Source organism: Notothenia rossii (assembly GCF_949606895.1).
Source record: "Notothenia rossii genome assembly, chromosome: 12".
In the NCBI taxonomy this organism is placed as follows: domain Eukaryota; kingdom Metazoa; phylum Chordata; class Actinopteri; order Perciformes; family Nototheniidae; genus Notothenia; species Notothenia rossii.
This window is the reverse complement of record NC_136911.1, coordinates 24,424,453-24,451,952: the sequence shown is the minus strand read 5'-3', so window position 1 is coordinate 24,451,952 and position 27,500 is coordinate 24,424,453. Positions and strand designations below refer to the sequence as shown.

The following is a 27,500-nucleotide window of genomic DNA, read 5'->3' as shown; positions in this document are numbered from 1 at the left end:
CTGTGGCTGAATGTTGATATAAAGTCCCTCTGGTCTGAAAGCAGTGCAGGACTACATCTACCAGAATGCCTCTCACCTGGAAGAAGTCGTAGAACTGCTCAGTGAGGCTCAGCAGGGTGGGGGGGGGGGGTCCGGGGGGGGTCAGAGGTCAGCAGGCCGAGCAGCGCCTCGAACCACTGCACCACCTGGACAGGTAAATGTATATACTGTAGATATAGAGTACACCTGGACAGGTACATGTGGACAGGTACATGTACATAGATATAGAGTACACCTGGACAGGTACATGTGGACAGGTACATGTACATAGATATAGAGTACAACTGGACAGGTACATGTATATAGATATAGAGTACACCTGTACAGGTACATAGATATAGAGTACACCTGGACAGGTACATGTATATAGATATAGAGTACACCTGTACAGGTACATAGATATAGAGTACACCTGGACAGGTACATGTATATAAATATAGAGTATACCTGGACAGGTACATGTATATAGAGTACACCTGGACAGGTACATGTATATAGAGTACACCTGGACAGGTACATGTATATAGATATAGAGTACACCTGTACAGGTACATGTACATAGATATAGAGTACACCTGGACAGGTACATGTATATAAATATAGAGTATACCTGGACAGGTACATGTATATAGAGTACACCTGGACAGGTACATGTACATAGAGTACACCTGGACAGGTACATGTCCATAGATATAGAGTACAACTGGACAGGTACATGTATATAGAGTACACCTGGACAGGTACATGTATATGTATATAGAGTACACCTGGACAGGTACATGTCCATAGATATAGAGTACACCTGGACAGGTACATGTATATAGATATAGAGTACAACTGGACAGGTACATGTATATAGATATAGAGTACACCTGGACAGGTACATGTCCATAGATATAGAGTACACCTGGACAGGTACATGTATATAAATATAGAGTATACCTGGACAGGTACATGTATATAGAGTACACCTGGACAGGTACATGTACATAGAGTACACCTGGACAGGTACATGTCCATAGATATAGAGTACAACTGGACAGGTACATGTATATAGAGTACACCTGGACAGGTACATGTGTATGTATATAGAGTACACCTGGACAGGTACATGTCCATAGATATAGAGTACACCTGGACAGGTACATGTATATAGATATAGAGTATACCTGGACAGGTACATGTATATGTATATAGAGTACACCTGGACAGGTACATGTCCATAGATATAGAGTACACCTGGACAGGTACATGTATATAGATATAGAGTACAACTGGACAGGTACATGTATATAGATATAGAGTACACCTGGACAGGTACATGTATATAGAGTACACCTGGACAGGTACAACTGGACAGGTACATGTATATACATATATAGTACACCTGGACAGGTATATGTATATAGAGTACACCTGGACAGGTACATGTATATAGAGTACACCTGGACAGGTACATGTACAGTGGGGCAAACAAGTATTTAGTCAGCCACCAATTGAGCAAGTTCTCCCACTTAGAAAGATGAGAGGCCTGTGATGTTCATCCTAGGTATACCTCAACTATGAGAGACAGAATGAGAAAAAGAAATCCAGAAAATCACATTGTCTGATTTTTAAAGACTTTATTTTTAAATGATGGAAAATAAGTATTTGGTCAATAACAAAAGTTCATCTCAATACTTAGTTATAAACCCTTTGTTGGCAATGACAGAGGTCAAACGCTTTCTGTAAGTCTTCACAAGGTTTTCTCTGTTGCTGGTATTTAGGCCCATTCCTCCATGCAGATCTCCTCTAGAGCAGTGATGCTTTGGGGCTGTCGCTAGGCAACACGGACTTTCAACTCCCTCCAAAGATTTTCTATGGGGTTGAGATCTGGAGACTGGCTAGGCCCCTCCAGGACCTTGAAATGCTTCTTACGAAGCCACTCCTTCGTTGCCCGGGCGGTGTGTTTGGGATCATTGTCATGCTGAAAGACCCAGCCACGTTTCATCTTCAATGCCCTTGCTGATGGAAGGAGGTTGTCACTCAAAATCTCACGATACATGGCCCCATTCATTCTTTCCTTTACACGGATCAGTGGTCCTGGTCCCTTTGCAGAACAACAGCCCCAAAGCATGATGTCCCCCCCCCATGTTTCACAGTAGGTGTTCTTTGGATGCAACTCAGCATTCTTTCTCCTCCAAACACGTCTAGTTCAGTTTTTACCAAAAAGTTCTATTTTGGTTTCATCTGACCATATGACATTCTCCCAATCCTCTTCTGGATCATCTAAATGCTCTCTAGCAAACTTTAGACGGGCCTGGACATGTCCTGGCTTAAGCAGGGGGACACGTCTGGCCCTGCAGGATTTGAGTCCCTGGCGGCGTAGTGTGTTACTGATGGTAGCCTTTGTTACTTTGGTCCCAGCTCTCTGCAGGTCATGGACTCGGTCCCCCCGTGTGGTTCTGGGATCTTTGCTCACCGTTCTTGTTTCTCATTCTGACCCCACGGGGTGAGATCTTGCGTGGAGCCCCAGATGGAGGGAGATTATCAGTGGTCTTGTTTGTCTTCCATTTTCTAATAATTGCTCCCACAGTTGATTTCTTCACACCGAGCTGCTTACCTATTGCAGATTCAGTCTTCCCAGCCTGGTGCAGGTCTACCATTTAGTTTCTGGTGTCCTTTGACAGCTCTCTGGTCTTGGCCATAGTGGAGTTTGGAGTGTGACTGTTTGAGGTTGTGGACAGGTGTCTTTTATTCTGATAACGAGTTCAAACAGGTTCCATTAATACAGTTAACAAGTGGAGGACAGAGGAGGCTCTGAAAGAAGAAGTTACAGGTCTGTGAGAGACAGACATCTTGTTTGTTTGTTATTGACCAAATACTTATTTTCCTTCATTTGCAAATAAATTCTTTAAAAATCAGACAATGTGATTTTCTGGATTTCTTTTTTTTCTCATTCTGTCTCTCATGGTTGAGGTATACCTAGGATGAACATCACAGGCCTCTCATCTTTTTAAGTGGGAGAACTTGCACAATTGGTGGCTGACTAAATACTTTTTTGCCCCACTGTATATAGATATAGAGAACACCTGGACAGGTACATGTATATAGATATAGAGTACACCTGGACAGGTACATGTATATAGATATAGAGTACACCTGGACAGGTACATGTATATAGATATAGAGTATACCTGGACAGGTACATGTATATAGATATAGAGTACACCTGGACAGGTACATGTATATAGATATAGAGTACACCTGGACAGGTACATGTATATAGATATAGAGTACACCTGGACAGGTACATGTATATAGATATAGAGTATACCTGGACAGGTACATGTATATAGATATAGAGTACACCTGGACAGGTACATGTATATAGATATAGAGTACACCTGGACAGGTACATGTATATAGATATAGAGTACACCTGGACAGGTACATGTATATAGATATAGAGTATACCTGGACAGGTACATGTATATAGATATAGAGTACACCTGGACAGGTACATGTATATAGATATAGAGTACACCTGGACAGGTACATGTATATAGATATAGAGTACACCTGGACAGGTACATGTATATAGAGTACACCTGGACAGGTACATGTACATAGAGTACACCTGGACAGGTACATGTACATAGAGTACACCTGGACAGGTACATGTATATAGAGTACACCTGGACAGGTACATGTATATAGATATAGAGTACACCTGGACAGGTACATGTATATAGATATAGAGTACACCTGGACAGGTACATGTATATAGATATAGAGTATACCTGGACAGGTACATGTATATAGATATAGAGTACACCTGGACAGGTACATGTATATAGATATAGAGTACACCTGGACAGGTACATGTATATAGATATAGAGTACACCTGGACAGGTACATGTATATAGATATAGAGTATACCTGGACAGGTACATGTATATAGATATAGAGTACACCTGGACAGGTACATGTATATAGATATAGAGTATACCTGGACAGGTACATGTATATAGATATAGAGTATACCTGGACAGGTACATGTATATAGATATAGAGTACACCTGGACAGGTACATGTATATAGATATAGAGTATACCTGGACAGGTACATGTATATAGATATAGAGTACACCTGGACAGGTACATGTATATAGATATAGAGTACACCTGGACAGGTACATGTATATAGATATAGAGTACACCTGGACAGGTACATGTATATAGATATAGAGTACACCTGGACAGGTACATGTATATAGAGTACACCTGGACAGGTACATGTACATAGAGTACACCTGGACAGGTACATGTACATAGAGTACACCTGGACAGGTACATGTATATAGAGTACACCTGGACAGGTACATGTATATAGAGTACACCTGGACAGGTACATGTACATAGAGTACACCTGGACAGGTATATAAAGTACCTTGGCTGTCAGTCCGAGGCTCAGCAGCATCTGCAGGTTGTTCCTGTTTTCAGACAAAACATCCAGAGACTTCATCACCACGGAGACCCTGCTGACCCTCGACACACACAGGTCCTACACACACACACACACACACACACACACACACACACACACACACACACACACACACACACACACACACACACACACACACACACACACACACACACACACACACACACACACACACACACACACACACACACACACACACACACACACACACACACACACACACACACACACACACACACACACACACACACACACACACACACACACACACACAGAGAGAGAGAGACAGAGAGAGGAGAAAGAGAGAGACAGACACACACATACATGAATGTGTGATGCTAATGGATACATGTATAGAAAGTCTCTAATTAAGGTTAATTGGTTACCGTGGTGACGAGCTGGTGGAGTGACGTCAGAGAAAAAGAGGAGAGGTCCCCCTGCAGCAGAGACACCAACGAAGAAGAGTCTGCACGTTCCACGCAGTCCTCCATCTGCACCTGAAGCTGCTATTCATTTTAATTTAGAATGTTGTTAAGCGGGAGGCTTTTATTTTGGTGGGTCACTTCCTGCTTGGTGCAGCAGGGGGCGCTGCAGGACAGAGTCACAGAGACCTGAGACACCTGAGAGGAGCAGCAGCTCACCTGTCCTGCAGCAGGGGGCGCTGCAGGACAGGTGAGCTGCTGCTCCTCTCCTCTCAGAGCTCTGACATATACATGGATATATAGAATATAAAACACGTCAACTACACTCATCAATAACAACAATCACTACACTCATAAATAACAACAATCACTACACTCATAAATAACAACAATCACTACACTCATAAATAACAAAAATCACTACACTCAAATAACAACAATCACTACACTCATAAATAACAACAATCACTACACTCATAAATAACAACAATAACTAGACTCATAAATAACAACAATCACTACAGTCATAAATAACAACAATCACTACACTCATAAATAACAACAATCACTACACTCATAAATAACAACAATCACTACACTCATAAATAACAACAATCACTACACTCATAAATAACAACAATCACTACACTCATAAATAACAACCATCACTACACTCATAAATAACAACAATCACTACACTCATAAATAACAACAATCACTACACTCATAAATAACAACAATCACTACACTCATAAATAACAACAATCACTACACTCATAAATAACAACAATCACTACACTCATAAATAACAACAATCACTACACTCATAAATAACAACAATCACTACACTCATAAATAACAACAATCACTACACTCATAAATAACAACAATAATGTGTATTTTAAACTCGAGCTGCTGAATATGAATGCTAGGCTGTTCATACTTTAACCTTCATTAAGAAGAGCAGCTCACCTGAGTCTCAGGTGAGCTGCTCTTGTTTGTGAAGTTAGTTTAAATAAAGATTCATTTAATGATAGTTTCTGAACCGGAAGTTGCCCCCCACCACCAGTGATACACCTTTACAGTATAATGTAATATAATATATAATAATATATGAAATATAATCTGTTTACCATCGTGTCTCCTATCGTGTCGGGAGCGTGCATAGTCGCGCGCGCAGCTGCTGCTCATTAACTCATTAGTCAGTGCGCATGCGCAGACCGGGTCGGGAGCAGCTCCAGCAACATGTGTTTCATTATTTTATTTCATAGATATTTAAATTGATACGTATTAATATCTCTCTCTGTGGCACGAGGGGATATCAGACAGACACGAGGCGTGACGTCACTCAGTGTCCTCCTGACTCAGGAGTTTATTTGTTTTAGGAGAAACAGCGAGTGTTTATACAACACACACACACACACACACACACACACACACACACACACACACACACACACACACACACACACACACACACACACACACACACACACACACACACACACACACACACACACACACACACACACACACACACACACACACACACACACACACACACACACACACTCTGAATCAGCATCTTTCAAACCTGAAACCTTGAAAACACCTGAACATCAGATACAAAATGTTTCCTGTTTATTCAATAATCATAAATTAAATAAAAGATGACATTTAATAACGTGATGTTTAGTGTTTAGTGTAAGGAGTGCTATATAGTCTTTAATAAAGCCCCATCCTCCCCTCCACCACCCCCCCCCCCCCCTCTCTCTCTTCTCCTCGCGTCTCTCTCACCTGGCCTCACTCCTACCTGAGACTCAGCTGCACGCGCACCGAGCCGCGAGGAGCCGCGAGGACTCAGGAAACTAAGGGAAACTACAGAAAACTAAACTACGAACTACAGATCAGATGAAACTGTTCAGCTGTATTTAACTCAGCTGTCCGAGGACTGTACAACAACCGGGAGGACCGGGACCAGCCCCGAGGGTTAGAGAGTCAGAGACCGGGTCAGAGACCGGGTCAGAGACCGGGTCAGAGACTGCAGAGAGGTCCGGGTCTGTGTTATTGGACTGGGTTCAGCACCAGAGATAAAGGTCTGGTTCTGGTTCAGGATGTCGGAGGACTCTGAGTGTGTGTGCTCCGTCGGGATGAAGCTCAGCTGGGACATCAACGATCCCAAACTGCCGCAGGTACACACACCGTTCAATACACACTTTAATACACACTTTAAATACACGATAATATCATTTAATACACACTTTAAAAACACGATAATATCATTTAATACACACTTTAAATACACACTTTAAATACACCATAATATCATTTAATACACACTTTAAATACACACTTTAAATACACCATAATATCATTTAATACACACTTTAAATACACACTTTAAATACACCATAATATCATTTAATACACACTTTAAATACACACTTTAATACACCATAATATCATTTAATACACACTTTAATACACACTTTAATACACCATAATATCATTTAATACACACTTTAAATACACACTTTAAATACACCATAATATCATTTAATACACACTTTAAATACACACTTTAATACACCATAATATCATTTAATACACACTTTAATACACGATAATATCATTTAATACACACTTTAAATACACGATAATATCATTTAATACACACTTTAAATACACGATAATATCATTTAATACACACTTTAAATACACACTTTAAATACACCATAATATCATTTAATACACACTTTAATACACACTTTAAATACACCATAATATCATTTAATACACACTTTAATACACATTTTAAATACACCATAATATCATTTAATACACACTTTAAATACACACTTTAAATACACCATAATATCATTTAATACACACTTTAAATACACCATAATATCATTTAATACACACTTTAAATACACACTTTAATACACACTTTAAATACACACTTTAATACACACTTTAAATACACGATAATATCATTTAATACACACTTTAAATACACACTTTAATACACACTTTAAATACACACTTTAATACACACTTTAATACACACTTTAATACACACTTTAATACACACTTTAAATACACACTTTAAATACACCATAATATCATTTAATACACACTTTAAATACACACTTTAATACACACTTTAAATACACCATAATATCATTTAATACACACTTTAAATACACCATAATATCATTTAATACACACTTTAAATACACGATAATATCATTTAATACACACTTTAATACACACTTTAAATACACACTTTAATACACACTTTAAATACACACTTTAAATACACCATAATATCATTTAATACACACTTTAATACACACTTTAAATACACACTTTAATACACACTTTAAATACACCATAATATCATTTAATACACACTTTAATACACACTTTAATACACACTTTAAATACACCATAATATCATTTAATACACACTTTAATACACACTTTAATACACACTTTAAATACACCATAATATCATTTAATACACACTTTAATACACACTTTAATACACACTTTAATACACACTTTAAATACACACTTTAATACACACTTTAAATACACACTTTAATACACACTTTAAATACACACTTTAATACACACTTTAAATACACACTTTAATACACACTTTAAATACACACTTTAAATACACACTTTAATACACACTTTAATACACACTTTAAATACACACTTTAATACACACTTTAATACACACTTTAAATACACACTTTAAATACACACTTTAATACACACTTTAATACACGCTTTAATACACGCTTTAAATACACACTTTAATACACACTTTAATACACACTTTAATCCACACTTTAATACACACTTTAAATACACGCTTTAATACACGCTTTAATACACGCTTTAAATACACACTTTAATACACACTTTAAATACACACTTTAATACACGCTTTAATACACGCTTTAAATACACACTTTAATACACACTTTAATACACACTTTAATCCACACTTTAATACACACTTTAAATACACGCTTTAATACACGCTTTAATACACGCTTTAAATACACACTTTAATACACACTTTAAATACACACTTTAATACACGCTTTAATACACGCTTTAAATACACACTTTAATACACACTTTAATACACACTTTAATACACACTTTAATACACACTTTAAATACACACTTTAATACACACTTTAATACACACTTTAATACACACTTTAAATACACACTTTAATACACGCTTTAATACACGCTTTAAATACACACTTTAATACACACTTTAATACACACTTTAATACACGCTTTAATACACGCTTTAAATACACACTTTAATACACACTTTAAATACACGCTTTAATACACGCTTTAATACACGCTTTAATACACGCTTTAAATACACACTTTAATACACGATAATATCATTTAATACACACTTTAATACACGATAATATCATTTAATTCACACTTTAATACACGATAATATCATTTAATACACACTTTAATACACGATAATATCATTTAATTCACACTTTAATACACGATAATATCATTTAATTCACACTTTAATTCACGATAATATCATTTAATACACACTTTAATACACGATAATATCATTTAATACACGCTTTAATACACGATAATATCATTTAATTCACACTTTAATTCACGATAATATCATTTAATACACACTTTAATACACGATAATATCATTTAATTCACACTTTAATTCACGATAATATCATTTAATACACACTTTAAATACACGATAATATCATTTAACACACATTTTAAATACACGATAATATCATTTAACACACATTTTAAATACACCATAATATCATTTAATACACATTTTAAATACACACTTTAATACACCATAATATCATTTAATACACACTTTAATACACACTTTAAATACACCATAATATCATTTAACACACACTTTAAATACACGATAATATCATTGATTACACACACTTGAATACACACTAATATCACTTTAATATGATTTAACACACACACCAACACACACTTTAAAATACAGACTTTAGTATATCACTATAATATCATTGAATGCACATTCATCTCACTTTATTATCACACAGTGTGTCCGAAACAGATCAACACGTGACAGTGTGTCCGACACAGATCAACACGTGATAGAGTGTGTCCGAAACAGATCAACACGTGACAGTGTGTCCGACACAGATCAACACGTGATAGAGTGTGTCCGAAACAGATCAACACGTGACAGTGTGTCCGACACAGATCAACACGTGACAGTGTGTCCGAAACAGATCAACACGTGATAGTGTGTCCGACACAGATCAACACGTGATAGAGTGTGTCCGAAACAGATCAACACGTGACAGTGTGTCCGACACAGATCAACACGTGACAGTGTGTCCGACACAGATCAACACGTGACAGTGTGTCCGACACAGATCAACACGTGACAGTGTGTCCGAAACAGATCAACACGTGACAGTGTGTCCGACACAGATCAACACGTGATAGTGTGTCCGACACAGATCAACACGTGACAGTGTGTCCGACACAGATCAACACGTGATAGTGTGTCCGACACAGATCAACACGTGACAGTGTGTCCGACACAGATCAACACGTGATAGTGTGTCCGACACAGATCAACACGTGATAGAGTGTGTCCGAAACAGATCAACACGTGATAGAGTGTGTCCGACACAGATCAACACGTGATAGAGTGTGTCCGACACAGATCAACACGTGATAGAGTGTGTCCGACACAGATCAACACGTGACAGTGTGTCCGACACAGATCAACACGTGACAGTGTGTCCGACACAGATCAACACGTGACAGTGTGTCCGACACAGATCAACACGTGATAGAGTGTGTCCGACACAGATCAACACGTGACAGTGTGTCCGACACAGATCAACACGTGACAGTGTGTCCGACACAGATCAACACGTGACAGTGTGTCCGACACAGATCAACACGTGATAGAGTGTGTCCGACACAGATCAACACGTGACAGTGTGTTCGAAACAGATCAACACGTGATAGAGTGTGTCCGACACAGATCAACACGTGACAGTGTGTCCGACACAGATCAACACGTGACAGTGTGTCCGACACAGATCAACACGTGACAGTGTGTCCGAAACAGATCAACACGTGACAGTGTGTCCGACACAGATCAACACGTGATAGTGTGTCCGACACAGATCAACACGTGATAGTGTGTCCGACACAGATCAACACGTGATAGAGTGTGTCCGAAACAGATCAACACGTGATAGAGTGTGTCCGACACAGATCAACACGTGACAGTGTGTCCGACACAGATCAACACGTGATAGTGTGTCCGACACAGATCAACACGTGATAGAGTGTGTCCGACACAGATCAACACGTGATAGAGTGTGTCCGACACAGATCAACACGTGATAGAGTGTGTCCGACACAGATCAACACGTGATAGAGTGTGTCCGACACAGATCAACACGTGATAGAGTGTGTCCGACACAGATCAACACGTGATAGAGTGTGTCCGAAACAGATCAACACGTGATAGAGTGTGTCCGACACAGATCAACACGTGATAGAGTGTGTCCGACACAGATCAACACGTGATAGAGTGTGTCCGACACAGATCAACACGTGACAGTGTGTCCGACACAGATCAACACGTGACAGTGTGTCCGACACAGATCAACACGTGACAGTGTGTCCGACACAGATCAACACGTGATAGAGTGTGTCCGACACAGATCAACACGTGACAGTGTGTCCGAAACAGATCAACACGTGATAGAGTGTGTCCGACACAGATCAACACGTGACAGTGTGTCCGAAACAGATCAACACGTGATAGTGTGTCCGACACAGATCAACACGTGACAGTGTGTCCGACACAGATCAACACGTGATAGTGTGTCCGACACAGATCAACACGTGATAGAGTGTGTCCGAAACAGATCAACACGTGATAGAGTGTGTCCGACACAGATCAACACGTGATAGAGTGTGTCCGACACAGATCAACACGTGATAGAGTGTGTCCGACACAGATCAACACGTGACAGTGTGTCCGACACAGATCAACACGTGACAGTGTGTCCGACACAGATCAACACGTGATAGAGTGTGTCCGACACAGATCAACACGTGATAGTGTGTCCGAAACAGATCAACACGTGATAGAGTGTGTCCGACACAGATCAACACGTGATAGAGTGTGTCCGACACAGATCAACACGTGACAGTGTGTCCGACACAGATCAACACGTGACAGTGTGTCCGACACAGATCAACACGTGACAGTGTGTCCGACACAGATCAACACGTGATAGTGTGTCCGACACAGATCAACACGTGATAGTGTGTCCGACACAGATCAACACGTGATAGAGTGTGTCCGACACAGATCAACACGTGACAGTGTGTCCGACACAGATCAACACGTGACAGTGTGTCCGACACAGATCAACACGTGATAGTGTGTCCGACACAGATCAACACGTGATAGAGTGTGTCCGAAACAGATCAACACGTGATAGAGTGTGTCCGACACAGATCAACACGTGATAGAGTGTGTCCGACACAGATCAACACGTGATAGAGTGTGTCCGACACAGATCAACACGTGACAGTGTGTCCGACACAGATCAACACGTGACAGTGTGTCCGACACAGATCAACACGTGACAGTGTGTCCGACACAGATCAACACGTGATAGAGTGTGTCCGACACAGATCAACACGTGACAGTGTGTCCGACACAGATCAACACGTGACAGTGTGTCCGACACAGATCAACACGTGACAGTGTGTCCGACACAGATCAACACGTGATAGAGTGTGTCCGACACAGATCAACACGTGACAGTGTGTCCGAAACAGATCAACACGTGATAGAGTGTGTCCGACACAGATCAACACGTGACAGTGTGTCCGAAACAGATCAACACGTGATAGTGTGTCCGACACAGATCAACACGTGACAGTGTGTCCGACACAGATCAACACGTGATAGTGTGTCCGACACAGATCAACACGTGATAGAGTGTGTCCGAAACAGATCAACACGTGATAGAGTGTGTCCGACACAGATCAACACGTGATAGAGTGTGTCCGACACAGATCAACACGTGATAGAGTGTGTCCGACACAGATCAACACGTGACAGTGTGTCCGACACAGATCAACACGTGACAGTGTGTCCGACACAGATCAACACGTGATAGAGTGTGTCCGACACAGATCAACACGTGATAGTGTGTCCGAAACAGATCAACACGTGATAGAGTGTGTCCGACACAGATCAACACGTGATAGAGTGTGTCCGACACAGATCAACACGTGACAGTGTGTCCGACACAGATCAACACGTGACAGTGTGTCCGACACAGATCAACACGTGACAGTGTGTCCGACACAGATCAACACGTGATAGTGTGTCCGACACAGATCAACACGTGATAGTGTGTCCGACACAGATCAACACGTGATAGAGTGTGTCCGAAACAGATCAACACGTGATAGAGTGTGTCCGACACAGATCAACACGTGATAGAGTGTGTCCGACACAGATCAACACGTGCTAGAGTGTGTCCGACACAGATCAACACGTGACAGTGTGTCCGACACAGATCAACACGTGATAGAGTGTGTCCGACACAGATCAACACGTGACAGAGTGTGTCCGAAACAGATCAACACGTGATAGAGTGTGTCCGACACAGATCAACACGTGATAGAGTGTGTCCGACACAGATCAACACGTGATAGAGTGTGTCCGAAACAGATCAACACGTGATAGAGTGTGTCCGACACAGATCAACACGTGATAGAGTGTGTCCGACACAGATCAACACGTGATAGAGTGTGTCCGAAACAGATCAACACGTGATAGAGTGTGTCCGACACAGATCAACACGTGATAGAGTGTGTCCGACACAGATCAACACGTGATAGAGTGTGTCCGAAACAGATCAACACGTGATAGAGTGTGTCCGACACAGATCAACACGTGATAGAGTGTGTCCGACACAGATCAACACGTGATAGAGTGTGTCCGAAACAGATCAACACGTGATAGAGTGTGTCCGACACAGATCAACACGTGATAGAGTGTGTCCGACACAGATCAACACGTGATAGAGTGTGTCCGACACAGATCAACACGTGATAGAGTGTGTCCGAAACAGATCAACACGTGATAGAGTGTGTCCGAAACAGATCAACACGTGATAGAGTGTGTCCGACACAGATCAACACGTGATAGAGTGTGTCCGACACAGATCAACACGTGATAGAGTGTGTCCGACACAGATCAACACGTGACAGAGTGTGTCCGACACAGATCAACACGTGATAGAGTGTGTCCGACACAGATCAACACGTGACAGTGTGTCCGACACAGATCAACACGTGATAGAGTGTGTCCGACACAGATCAACACGTGACAGTCTGTCCGACACAGATCAACACGTGATAGAGTGTGTCCGAAACAGATCAACACGTGACAGAGTGTGTCCGACACAGATCAACACGTGATAGAGTGTGTCCGACACAGATCAACACGTGACAGTGTGTGTCCAACACAGATCAACACGTGATAGAGTGTGTCCGACACAGATCAACACGTGACAGAGTGTGTCCAACACAGATCAACACACTATAATATCATTGAACACACTTTCATATAAATCTCTAAATGATCAATATATTGATCTGTGATGTCAGGAAGCTTGTTTCCGTCTCAAAGACTACAAACTGAACTGAACGTCTGATTATTGATCATTTCATATTTTATTAAACACATTTCCTCTGATTTTAAATCCTTTCTTTTTTTCAACTCAATCAATAATTAATTACTTTTCAATTATTATTCTTTATCAGGTTTTACAAAGAGAGATTTCCCTCTCATCAAACTCAACATTGATAATAGATCTAAATAAAGTATTTATAGATCTATATAATCAGAGTATTGATTGTTTTATAAACCTGTTCATTTTCCTGTTGTTTTCTTTCTGTGGAAATAAACGTCACCAATAATAAATAAATGTGAAACTATAAATATATATGTATATATAAATACATATTTATATAAATATATACATATATATTTATATATAAATATATATGTATATATAAATATATATTTATATAAATATATATGTACATATTTATATATACATATATATTTATATAAATATATATGTATATATAAATATATATTTATATAAATATGTATTTATATATACATATATATTTATATATAAATATATACATATATATATTTATATATATAAATATATATGTATATATTTATATAAATATGTATATATATTTATATATAAATATATATGTATATATTTATATAAATATGTATATATATAAATATATATTTATATATAAATATATATGTATATATTTATATATATTTATATATAAATATATACATATATATTTATATATAAATATATATGTATATATTTATATATATTTATATATAAATATATATGTATATATAAATATATTTTTTTATAAATATATTTATATATATTTATATATATTTATATATAAATATATATGTATATATAAATATATTTTTTTATAAATATAAGACATAAATGTAACCCCAGAGTAATAAAGAGAATATACAAATCTGATAATAAATCAAATGTTATTTTGATTTCATGAAACCCTAAAAACAGCTCTTTATCAGATTATTGTTTAAATCATAATAAAGATCAACATGATGAGAGGAGGAGGTGACCCCACGCGTCAGGGGTTTCTCAGAGGCTGGGGGTCTGCAGGTCAGGGGTTTCCCAGAGGCTGGGGGTCTGCAGGTTAGTGGTTTCCCAGAGGCTGGGGGTCTGCAGGTCAGGGGTATCAGGGTCTCTCAGAGGCTGGGGGTCTGCAGGTCAGAGGTATCAGGGTCTCTCAGAGGCTGGGGGTCTGCAGGTCAGAGGTATCAGGGTCTCTCAGAGGCTGGGGGTCTGCAGGTCAGAGGTATCAGGGTCTCTCAGAGGCTGGGGGTCTGCAGGTCAGGGGTATCAGGGTCTCTCAGAGGCTGGGGATCTGCAGGTCAGGGGTATCAGGGTCTCTCAGAGGCTGGGGATCTGCAGGTCAGGGGTATCAGGGTCTCTCAGAGGCTGGGGGTCTGCAGGTCAGGGGTATCAGGGTCTCTCAGAGGCTGGGGATCTGCAGGTCAGGGGTATCAGGGTCTCTCAGAGGCTGGGGGTCTGCAGGTCAGAGGTATCAGGGTCTCTCAGAGGCTGGGGGTCTGCAGGTCAGGGGTATCAGGGTCTCTCAGAGGCTGGGGGTCTGCAGGTCAGGGGTATCAGGGTCTCTCAGAGGCTGGGGGTCTTCAGGGGTCTCTAAAGACCTTTTGATGGGTTAAAGGTTATTTAGAGGTTATTTGAAGGTTTCCCAAAAGGTCTCCTGAAGGTTAAGGGTTAAGGTTTCTTAAAGGTTTCTTAAAGGTTTCTTAAAGGTTTTTAAAGGTTTCTTTAAGGAGTTTTAAATGATTTAAAACATGTTTTTATAGGTTTCCCAAAGGTTTCTAAAGGAGGAGATTTTAATGGGTATTTAAATAATATTTAGAGGTTATTGAGAGGTTATTCCAAGGCGCTCTGAAGGCTCGCTGACTCTGCGCTCTCTTGTTGCAAAAACAATGGAAACTGGTTTCTGTATTTTAGTTTTCAGTGAAACCAAAACAAAGAGAGTGAGCGCTCTCTGATCAATATCTGTGATTCATTACTGACTGCAAACTGACTCTGCAAATACATCATTATATATATAAGGTAATAATGTCTGATATCAGCGGGAAGCCATCATTACTGGCTACATGTCTCTTAGTCTTTATACCTGTCTGTCTCTCACCTATCTGTCTCTCTCTCACCTGTCTGTCTGTCTGTCTCTCACCTGTCTGTCTCTCTCTCTCACCTGTCTGTCTGTCTGTCTGTCTGTCTCTCACCTGTCTCTCTGTCTGTCTGTCTCTCACCTATCTGTCTCTCTCTCACCTGTCGGTCTGTCTGTCTGTCTCTCACCTGTCGGTCTGTCTGTCTGTCTGTCTCTCACCTGTCTGTCTCTCTATCACCTGTCTGTCGGTCTGTCTCTCACCTGTCTGTCTGTCTGTCTCTCACCTGTCTGTCTCTCACCTGTCTATCTCTCACCTGTCTGTCTCTCACCTGTCTGTCTCTCACCTGTCTGTCTCTCACCTGTCTGTCTCTCTCTCACCTGTCTGTCTCTCAACTGTCTGTCTCTCTCACCTGTCCCTCTCCCACCTGTCTGTCTCCCACCTGTCTGTCTCACACCTGTCTCTCTCTCACCTGTCTGTCTGCAGGACACCAAGCTCTCTCTCACCTGTCTGTCTCTCTCACCTGTCTGTCTCTCACCTGTCCCTCTCCCACCTGTCTGTCTCTCACCTGTCTGTCTGTCTCTCTCTCTCACCTGTCTGTCTCTCACCTGTCTGTCTCTCACCTGTCTGTCTCTCTCTCACCTGTCCCTCTCCCACCTGTCTGTCTCCCACCTGTCTGTCTCTCACCTGTCTGTCTCTCACCTGTCTGTCTGCAGGACACCAAGCAGTTCGATGTGTTCCAGGAGTGGACAGACGGTTACGTGCGCTACATCTACAGCGGTGAGAAATCATAATGTGTTTAAAGTGGACCTATCATGCTATATTTGAAACATATATTGTAGGGCCATAGCTATACGAAACATGTCTGTGACGTATCTTTTTCAAAATACCAAACAGATCCTGCATTCTAGCCACGCCTCATTTCGCTCTATTTGCTCTATTCCAGCCCTGTTGTTGCAAGGGCTGATTCTGTGGCAAATGCGCTGCAGCTGACCACGCCCCCGAGGCACGAGTGCCATGTTACCATGCTGTCACCATGCTGTCACCATGCTGTTACCATGCTGTCACCATGCTGTCACCATGCTGTCACCATGCTGTCACCATGCTGTTACCATGCTGTCACCATGCTGTCACCATGCTGTTACCATGCTGTCACCATGCTGTCACCATGCTGTTACCATGCTGTTACCATGCTGTCACCATGCTGTCACCATGCTGTCACCATGCTGTTACCATGCTGTTACCATGCTGTCACCATGCTGTCACCATGCTGTTACCATGCTGTCACCATGCTGTCACCATGCTGTTACCATGCTGTTACCATGCTGTTACCATGCTGTCACCATGCTGTCACCATGCTGTCACCATGCTGTTACCATGCTGTCACCATGCTGTCACCATGCTGTTACCATGCTGTCACCATGCTGTTACCATGCTGTTACCATGCTGTCACCATGCTGTTACCATGCTGTTACCATGCTGTTACCATGCTGTCACCATCCTGTTACCATGCTGTCACCATGCTGTTACCATGCTGTTACCATGCCACGCAACCTCTCATTCCCCTGATAGGTGGAGAGTTGCTCATATAGGCGGAGCACCCCGTTTCTGACGTCAGAACATTTTCAAATCTGTATCAGTCTGGATCAGATCCGTTGCAGCCCCGTTTTTAGAGATTTGGGTATGGAGGAAAAGAGAGGGTTGTGACACACCGGGGACACATATTGATGTATAAAAGACGTACAAAGGTGCATTTTGGATGATAGGTCCCCTTTAAAAACAGGTTAAATACAACATGATGCTAAGCTACATGATGCTAAGCTAACGTCTTGTTTCAGCCGAGGACAAGCAGGGCTCGACATTATAAATGGCCCGCTGGCCCGGAAGCACTATTTAGACACCCCGGGCCAGCATAACGTACTTTCCACATGGTCCTGTGTTATTGGTATTTTGACTAGCAATTTTTTTTAATTGTTTCATTTATCAACGCTACAACATAGCGTTTCGTGAGTCGCTTGTCGTTGTTGGGTGAAAAGCAAACAGCTGTTTGCTGCGGATTGCAGCGCGAGCAGGCTCCCGTGAAATAAAACCTTCACTACAGACTATCGCGCCACCTAACCATTCGCCAAAATGTTTTTAATACCAGCGGTAACCGGCCAAGCGCAGGCCAAAAAACTATCTTCAAATAAAAGAAAGTCACCATGAGGAGTTAAAGGAGAGTGACAGGGAGCATGAGAAGAAGAGGGAGAGAAAGTTTCAGCCAGCTTGATCGATGGAGTTGGCTTCTGGTGGTGCAGTGACACGTCCTGAAACCCTTTTATAATCTATTCAGACCCGGCGCCAGAACAAACCTGAAGGGAGGGCATATGATTTTCATGGGAGGGCACACAAAACCGTCATGTGCTGCGGGCCAGCGGCACAATATATATCAAACAGCAAGGCCAAAAGCATTGCATAAAGACGCACACTTATCACAAATACATACACAAATAAAGGGCAACATAGAAACCACTTTTAAAAGATTGTGTGCGTGGCAGCACAAATACTGGTAAATCACAAGCAAGGCACACTGGGTAAGATGGTAGCTTCCTCAGGAAAGAAATATGGAGATGGAGACGATGAACTGTCTAGCCCGCCTTGGGCATGGTTTATTTTCCTATGCACTGCCTGACTCGGACATGCTGTGGAGTGAATCGTGGTCACCTCTGAGAGAGAGTTGGTTGACAGCTAAAAAAAGCTATAATATCAACGACACGTAATAGCGGTTCCGTGCCAGCTGATTTTTACCAAAGTACTAATTTCCTTATTTGTTTCCTCGCGTATCTCTCTCTCTCCACAACTCTCACATGAAATGTGTTCTTTTGATGCGGCATGCCTTATCAGTCCTCTATCAGTCTGTAATGCGTGTTTCCAGTCGCAAAAACCTTTGACAGTAAAAGCCGCATCAGATGAAGACGTATTGACTTTAAACTGTCTACAGGGGAAACAAAAGGCTGCGTCTGCTTTTAACGAATATTCAAGCCATGGTCTGTTGTTTACCATGCAGTGGCAAAAGTGCGCTTATTTCTTGAAAACAATCAGTTTCACCTGGTTGGGTTTATTAACCCCAAGATCATCTGGGCTGTTGGTCTTTGAGCGGTTGCTGGACCAAAAGTACCTGTTGATGTGCTGCAAGGTAGCATCTGTATTTGGAGGCACCGGCACGGAGGAGGAGGAGGAGGATGGCGGGTGTGGTGCAGGGTGTGGCAACGCAGGTGGTGATGGTAGGGGCACAAGGAGCTGTGCCTTGGAGGACAGCGTTGGTGGCGGCCGCCTTGATGAGTCAAGGCTTGGGCTCGCTAACTCAGCCCCAGGGTTTGCAGAGGTCAAGCTTGTGACATTAAGGCGTGCTGCTGCAACGGCGCAGGTGCAGGGTCGCCAGCAGCTCCATCGGCTGCAGTTCTTTCATCGCTATTTCGTTTTAATAAATCCTTAGACCTTTTAAGCCAGTTTCTGATGTCCATTTTGTAATTCAAACAGAAATGTCTACAGAATGCACAATAAACAAATCCAGAATAGGCGGCAGAGTGTGACGCTGTGATTGGTCTAAATGTGGACGAATCACAAATCACAACAGACACATGAATTAATTTTGACGTAGCCTGCGATTTTTTTTAAGTTACTATCTGACATCACATATATCGGAGCATAAAAGTTCACCGTTTATTTATAATTTTAAAAATTTAAAAAACATATCTTTTTTTTTATAAATAATAAAAAACGTGTTTATAAGGGGAGGGCAGGAATGTCAAATCCCACGGCGCCGGGCATAAATCTATCGATTAGATTTATGTTTCGAAAATGATAAAAGTAGGGTAGACATGTGGAGATTATCCAGCTGAACAAAACGTGCATTTATCAAACAGGTTCGTTTCCACAGACCTTATTTCCAGCTATTTTCCAAAACCCTGTGGAGAAATCCCATTGCTTTCTGTCGAGGGAACCAGCAGCTTACTCCCTGGTTTTAGGACGCGTCACTGCACCTCTCAATATGATGCCAATATAAACAAGGTCTTCTGTTGGCTCTGTACATCAATGACCTCTGCTGACAGGAAGTGAAGAGTAGACAATATAAAGGTATTGGCTTTAGGGAAATGTCCCAGCAGTTTAGGAGAATGAAGGTTCTAATCTAATCTATTACATATTTCTAACTCCTAATGACAGGAAGGCAGAAAGCGCATTATACAAATAATAATAGGCAACTCATAATAATAGCAGACATTTTTTAACAATGACCACAATATCATTATTTTAACAAACCAAATATGAACAATTGAGGAAAATGAGGAAGAACTGATGATTCAAATGTTGTAGTACAAGTAGTAATGTAGTTAGTGCATAAATTACTATTGCAACAAATGTGATTTTTTATGGACGAATGCTCCGGGCCTTACAATGGTGGGGCCAGTGATAATATAATTCCACCGACCCGGAGGTCCAGTGGCTTTTTACCCTTAATGTCTACCCCTGATAAGAACAGAGGCATCTCTCAGGTTAAATACAAGATGATGCTAAGCTACATGATGCTAAGCTACCCTTTGTTTCAGCGGAGGATAAGAACACCCAGAGGCATCTCTCCGGCTGGGCGATGAGGAACACCAACAACCACAACTGTCAGATCCTGAAGAAGTCGTGTTTGGGCGTCGTCGTTTGTTCGCGCGGCTGCTCGCTAACCGACGGCTCGCGGCTAACGCTACGACCCGCCATCTGTGACAAGGCCCGGCAGAAACAGCAGAGTAAGAACCACAACCACAACCACAACTGTTAGAACAAATATAATAACTTGAGCTTGAATCTCTTGATCCATGTATCTGTGATCCTCTCCAGAATGGAGTCATCACATACAGAGCATCAACTAGTTCCTGAACAGTGTCCTTCACATGCTGATATCCAAGAGAGGGAGTTCCTCAGTCACAAGATGGAGGAATAGAAAGCAGTATTCAATGTTTACTTCAGATTAGCTCCATGTCAGAAATGAGCATGCTTGTCATATGTCTCTCTCCATAGAGGCTGAATCATCATGTTCATCACATAGCTATCATATGCCTCAAACAGTCCTGATGCTCTTCTAAGTAATCACACATCCTGTCATGTTCACAGCTACAGTTGATACCTTTGTTAGCATGTTGCTCTCATGTTGGAAGAGGACATTCAGTAGTTTCAGCTGAGCCTGTGTTTGTGTTTTAGAAAAGCTGTGTCCGAGCTGCACCGCCACCCTGGAGCTGCTGCCCTGCAGGGGGCACAGCGGGTACCCCGTCACCAACTTCTGGAGGGTGGACGGGAAGAACATCTTCTTCCAGGTCAGCAGCACAGGCTACAGGCTACAGGCTAGCATGCTAACAGGCTAAAATGCTCGGAGGGCTACATCTAGATCAGGTTTACCTTGAGCATAAAGACCTGATCCTGGAGCCTTGAAACCATCACAGATATGAAGTTAGACCCCCTGAGACTCTTGCTATGAACCCCATCCTCACAGTGTTTTTGTTCCCCATGTTGCCTCCAGGCTAAAGGCGTCCACGATCACCCCCGCCCCGAGTCCAAGTCTGAGACGGAGGCCCGCAGGAGTTCAGTGAAGAGACGGGTCAGCTCCCCCCCGTTCACCCCTAAGAGACGCCTGATGGACCCTCAGGTACAGCAACGCTAGCTGTTCGTTAGCATTAGCTGTTCGTTAGCATTGTTTACTGTTCCTTTATCAGTCTGTTTCCTGTCTCAGGCCCTTGGTCCCGCCCTCCTCTCCTGTGTTGACCCGTCAGACAGGATCTCCTTCATGGAGCCCAACTACTCGCAGCATTACCCAGCATTCCAGAGCCCGGAGCCCTACTACAACCCCCACAATGCACTGGGAGAGGCTCCTCCCACGCTGCAGAAACCAGCCAATCCCAGGCTGTACATGAGCCGGCCTGGATACGACTTCCAGGGATACCTGAGCACGCCTTCCTACCCCATGACCTCCGACCTCTGTGACCCCAGGTCAGCCCCCTAACCTGCAGAACCTATAGAACCTATAGAACCTAAAGAACCTGCAGAACCGAAATAACCAAAATAACCTAAAGAACCTTTAGAACCTAAATAACATAAAGAACCTATAGAACCTTTAGAACCTAAATAACCTAAATAACATAAAGAACCAACATAACCTAAAGAGCCTAAAGAACCTACATAACCTACAGAGCCTAAAGAAACCAAATAACCTAAAGAACCTAAAGAACCTAAAGAACCCAAATAACCCAAATAACCTAAATAACCCAAACAACCTAAAGAACCTACAGAGCCTAAAGAGCTACAGAACCTAAAGAAGCTAAATAACCTACAGAGCCCACAGAACCTAAAGAACCTACAGAGCCCGAGGAACCTACAGAACCTAAAGAACCTACAGAACCTAAAGAACCTATAGAACCTACAGAGCCTAAGGAACCTACAGAACCTAAAGAACCTACAGAGCCTAAAGAACCTGCAGAACCCAAATAACCCAAATAACCTAAATAACCTAAATAACCCAAAGACTCTAAATAACCCAAATACCCTAAATAACATAAAAAAACCTAAAGAATCCAAAGAACCTAAAGAACCCAAAGAACCTAAAGAACCTAAATAACCTAAATAACCCAAAGAACCTAAAGAATCCAAATAACCTAATTAACCCAAAGAACCTAAAGAACCTAAAGAACCTACAGAGCCTAAAGAACCCAAAGAATCCAAATAACCTAAATAACCCAAAGAACCCAAAGAACCCAAATAACCTACAGAACGTAAAGAACCTAAAGAACCTAAAGAACCTAAATAACCTACAGAGCCTAAAGAACCCAAAGAACTTCAAGAATCCAAAGAACCTAAATAACCCAAATAACCCAAATAACCCAAAGAACCCAAAGAACCAACATAACCTACAGAACCTAAATAACCTACAGAGCCTAAATAACCTACAGAACCTACAGAACCTAAATAACCTACAGAACCTACAGAGCCTACAGAGCCTAAAGAGCCTAAAGAACCTACAGAACCTACAGAGCCTAAATAACCTACATAACCTACATAACCTACAGAGCCTAAAGAACCTACAGAACCTAAAGAATCCAAAGAACCCAAAGAACCCAAAGAACCCAATGAACCTAAAGAACCTACAGAGCCTAAAGAACCCAAAGAATCCAAATAACCTAAATAACCCAAAGAACCCAAAGAACCCAAAGAACCCAAATAACCTACAGAACCTAAAGAACCTAAAGAACCTAAAGAACCTAAATAACCTACAGAGCCTAAAGAACCCAAAGAACTTCAAGAATCCAAAGAACCTAAATAACCCAAATAACCCAAATAACCCAAAGAACCCAAAGAACCAACATAACCTACAGAACCTAAATAACCTACAGAGCCTAAATAACCTACAGAACCTACAGAACCTAAATAACCTACAGAACCTACAGAGCCTACAGAGCCTAAAGAGCCTAAAGAACCTACAGAACCTACAGAGCCTAAATAACCTACATAACCTACATAACCTACAGAGCCTAAAGAACCTACAGAACCTAAAGAACCTAAAGAACCCAAAGAACCTAAATAACCCAAATAACCCAAATAACCCAAAAAACCGAAATAACCTAAAGAAACTACAGAGCCTAAAGAACCTACAGAATCTAAATAACCTACAGAACCTAAAGAACCTACAGAACCTAAAGAACCTACAGAACCTAAAGAACCTACAGAGCCTACAGAACCTAAAGAACCTAAGGAACCTACAGAACCTAAAGAACCTACAGAGCCTAAAGAACCTACAGAATCTAAATAACCTACAGAACCTAAAGAACCTACAGAACCTAAAGAACCTACAGAGCCTACAGAACCTAAAGAACCTAAAGAACCTACAGAACCTAAAGAACCTACAGAGCCTAAAGAACCTACAGAATCTAAATAACCTACAGAACCTAAAGAACCTACAGAACCTAAAGAACCTACAGAGCCTAAGGAACCTACAGAACCTAAAGAACCTACAGAGCCTAAAGAACCTACAGAATCTAAATAACCTACAGAACCTAAAGAACCTACAGAACCTAAAGAACCTACAGAGCCTAAGGAACCTACAGAACCTAAAGAACCTACAGAGCCTAAAGAACCTGCAGAACCCAAATAACCCAAATAACCTAAACAACCTAAATAACCCAAAGAACCTAAAGAACCTACAGAACCCAAATAACCCAAATAACCTAAATAACCTAAATAACCCAAAGAACCTAAAGAATCCAAAGAACCTAAATAACCCAAAGAACCTAAAGAACCCAAAGAACCCAAAGAACCCAAAGAACCCAAAGAACCTAAAGAACCCAAATAACCTAAAGAACCTACAGAACCTAAATAACCCAAAGAACCTAAAGAACCCAAATAACATAAAGAACCTACATAACCTAAATAACCTACAGAGCCTAAAGAACCCAAAGAACCTAAAGAATCCAAAGAACCTAAATAACCCAAAGAACCTAAAGAATCCAAAGAACCCAAATAACCCAAAGAACCTAAAGAACCCAAAGAACCCAAATAACCTACAGAACCTAAATAACCTAAATAACCCAAAGAACCTAAAGAACCCAAAGAACCTACAGAACCTACGGAACCTACAGAACCTACAGAGCCTAGAGAACCTACAGAACCTACAGAACCTACATAACCCAAAGAACCTACAGGACCTACAGAGCCTAAAGAACCTAAAGAACCTACAGAACCTACAGAACCTAAAGAACATACAGAACCTAAAGAACCTACAGAGCCTAAAGAACCTACAGAACCTAAAGAACCTGCAGAACCTAAAGAACCTAAAGAACCTACAGAACCTACAGAACCTAAAGAACCTGCAGAATCTACATAACCTGCAGAGCCTACAGAACCTAAAGAACCTAAAGAACCTACAGAGCCTAAAGAACCTAAAGAGCCTAAAGAACCGAGAGAACCTAAAGAACCCAAATAACCTAAGGAACCTACAGAGCCTAAAGAACCTAAAGAACCTAAAGAACCTACAGAGCCTAAAGAACCTAAAGAGCCTAAAGAACCGAGAGAACCTAAAGAACCCAAATAACCTAAGGAACCTACAGAGCCTAAAGAACCTACAGAGCCTAAAGAACCCAAATAACTGAAAGAACCTACAGAGCCTACAGAACCTAAAGAACCTAAATAACCTACAGACTCTACAGAATCTAAAGAACCTAAAGAACCTACAGAACCTGCAGAACCTGCAGAACCTACAGATCCCGCAACCATTTAAAATAAAATCTGGACCGGGTCAATAATACATATATTTAGATAAACAATGTATTCTAAAAGTTTTGTCACCAGAGACAGCGAGCACTAAGCTAATATTCGCTAACGTTGTCAAACCCTCCTGTCTGAATGAGTCTGGTTCCTTCAGAAGTTAGAACCCAAAGTAAACGGGTTCTTCTGATTTAAATAAACGTATCACAGAGATGCAGGAATAAAGCCGCCCTGATGTTTGTTTGTTTGTTTGTTTAAAGTCTGCACTCTGTCAGTCTGAGCACAGATCGATGAACGACTGTTTCCTGATTGGTTTGTTTCTCTGCTAACGTTAGCCTCTCCTGGTCCACAGGGTGAATCCGGTCCTCGGCCCCTCCTCTTCCTCATCTTCCTCCTCAGCGCCACCCCCCTGCTCCTCCTTTGACCCCCAGGCTAAATCCCCCCCCGGCTGGAAGGAGCTCCTGAAGACCTCGACCCCCTACAGCGACAACCACCATTACTACAGCGAGTACCCCTGCCGTTACCCTGGCAATGCCCCGGGGTCCCCAGCAGCCCTGCAGACCATCATCACCACGACCACCAAGGTGAGCCTATCAGGAGAGAGTAGTAACCACTAAGGTGAGCCAATCAGGAGAGAGTAGGAGTAACCACCAACTGAGGGTCCAATCAGGAGAGAGTAGGAGTGTCCACCAAGGTGAAGGTCTAATCAGGAGAGAGTACGAGTAACCACCAAGGTGAGCGTCCAATCAGGAGAGAGTAGGAGTAATCAATAAGGTGAGCGTCCAATCAGGAGAGAGTAGGAGTAATCAACAAGGTGAAGGTCCAATCAGGAGAGACTAGGAGTAACCACCAACTGAGGGTCCAATCAGGAGAGAGTAGTAACCACCAAGGTGAGCGTCCAATCAGGAGAGAGTAGGAGTAATCAATAAGGTGAGCGTCCAATCAGGAGAGAGTAGGAGTAATCAATAAGGTGAGCGTCCAATCAGGAGAGAGTAGGAATAATCAACAAGGTGAGCATCCAATCAGGAGAGAGTAGGAGTAATCAATAAGGTGAGCGTCCAATCAGGAGAGAGTAGGAATAATCAACAAGGTGAGCATCCAATCAGGAGAGAGTAGGAGTAACCACCAACTGAGGGTCCAATCAGGAGAGAGCAGGAGTAATCAACAAGGTGAGGGTTCAATCAGGAGAGAGTAGTAACCACCAACTGAGGGTCCAAACAGGAGAGAGTCGGAGTAACCACCAAGGTGAGCGTCCAATCAGGAGAGAGTAGTAACCACCAACTGAGGGTCCAATCAGGAGAGAGTAGGAGTAACCCCCAAGGTGAGCATCCAATCAGGAGAGAGTAGGAGTAACCACCAAGGTGAGGGTCAATTATGGACGTTGGAACCC

The 27,500-nt window shown here is 41.6% G+C and overlaps 2 protein-coding genes across 2 annotated transcripts in view; one reads left to right on the top strand and one right to left on the bottom strand.

Annotated features, from left to right (window-relative positions):
• sycp2l (synaptonemal complex protein 2-like) overlaps window positions 1-6,187 on the bottom strand; it is a gene marked incomplete at its 3' end in the record, with an annotated part of 17,534 nt that extends 11,347 nt beyond the window's left edge. Inside the window, 5 exon segments of the mRNA XM_079661864.1 lie at window positions 77-145; window positions 147-185; window positions 4,472-4,585; window positions 4,915-5,034; window positions 6,084-6,187. Coding sequence (XP_079517990.1) covers window positions 77-145; window positions 147-185; window positions 4,472-4,585; window positions 4,915-5,034; window positions 6,084-6,116 — 375 coding nt within the window.
• Window positions 6,188-6,827: 640 nt separating this feature from the next.
• The window catches only part of gcm2 (glial cells missing transcription factor 2), a gene marked incomplete at its 3' end in the record, with an annotated part of 20,977 nt that continues 304 nt past the window's right edge, over window positions 6,828-27,500 (top strand). Inside the window, exons 1-7 of the mRNA XM_079661863.1 lie at window positions 6,828-7,142; window positions 17,554-17,617; window positions 21,424-21,612; window positions 22,064-22,176; window positions 22,380-22,505; window positions 22,590-22,846; window positions 26,463-26,694. Coding sequence (XP_079517989.1) covers window positions 7,065-7,142; window positions 17,554-17,617; window positions 21,424-21,612; window positions 22,064-22,176; window positions 22,380-22,505; window positions 22,590-22,846; window positions 26,463-26,694 — 1,059 coding nt within the window. The 5' untranslated portion in view covers window positions 6,828-7,064. The remainder of the gene's footprint in view (window positions 7,143-17,553; window positions 17,618-21,423; window positions 21,613-22,063; window positions 22,177-22,379; window positions 22,506-22,589; window positions 22,847-26,462; window positions 26,695-27,500) is intronic.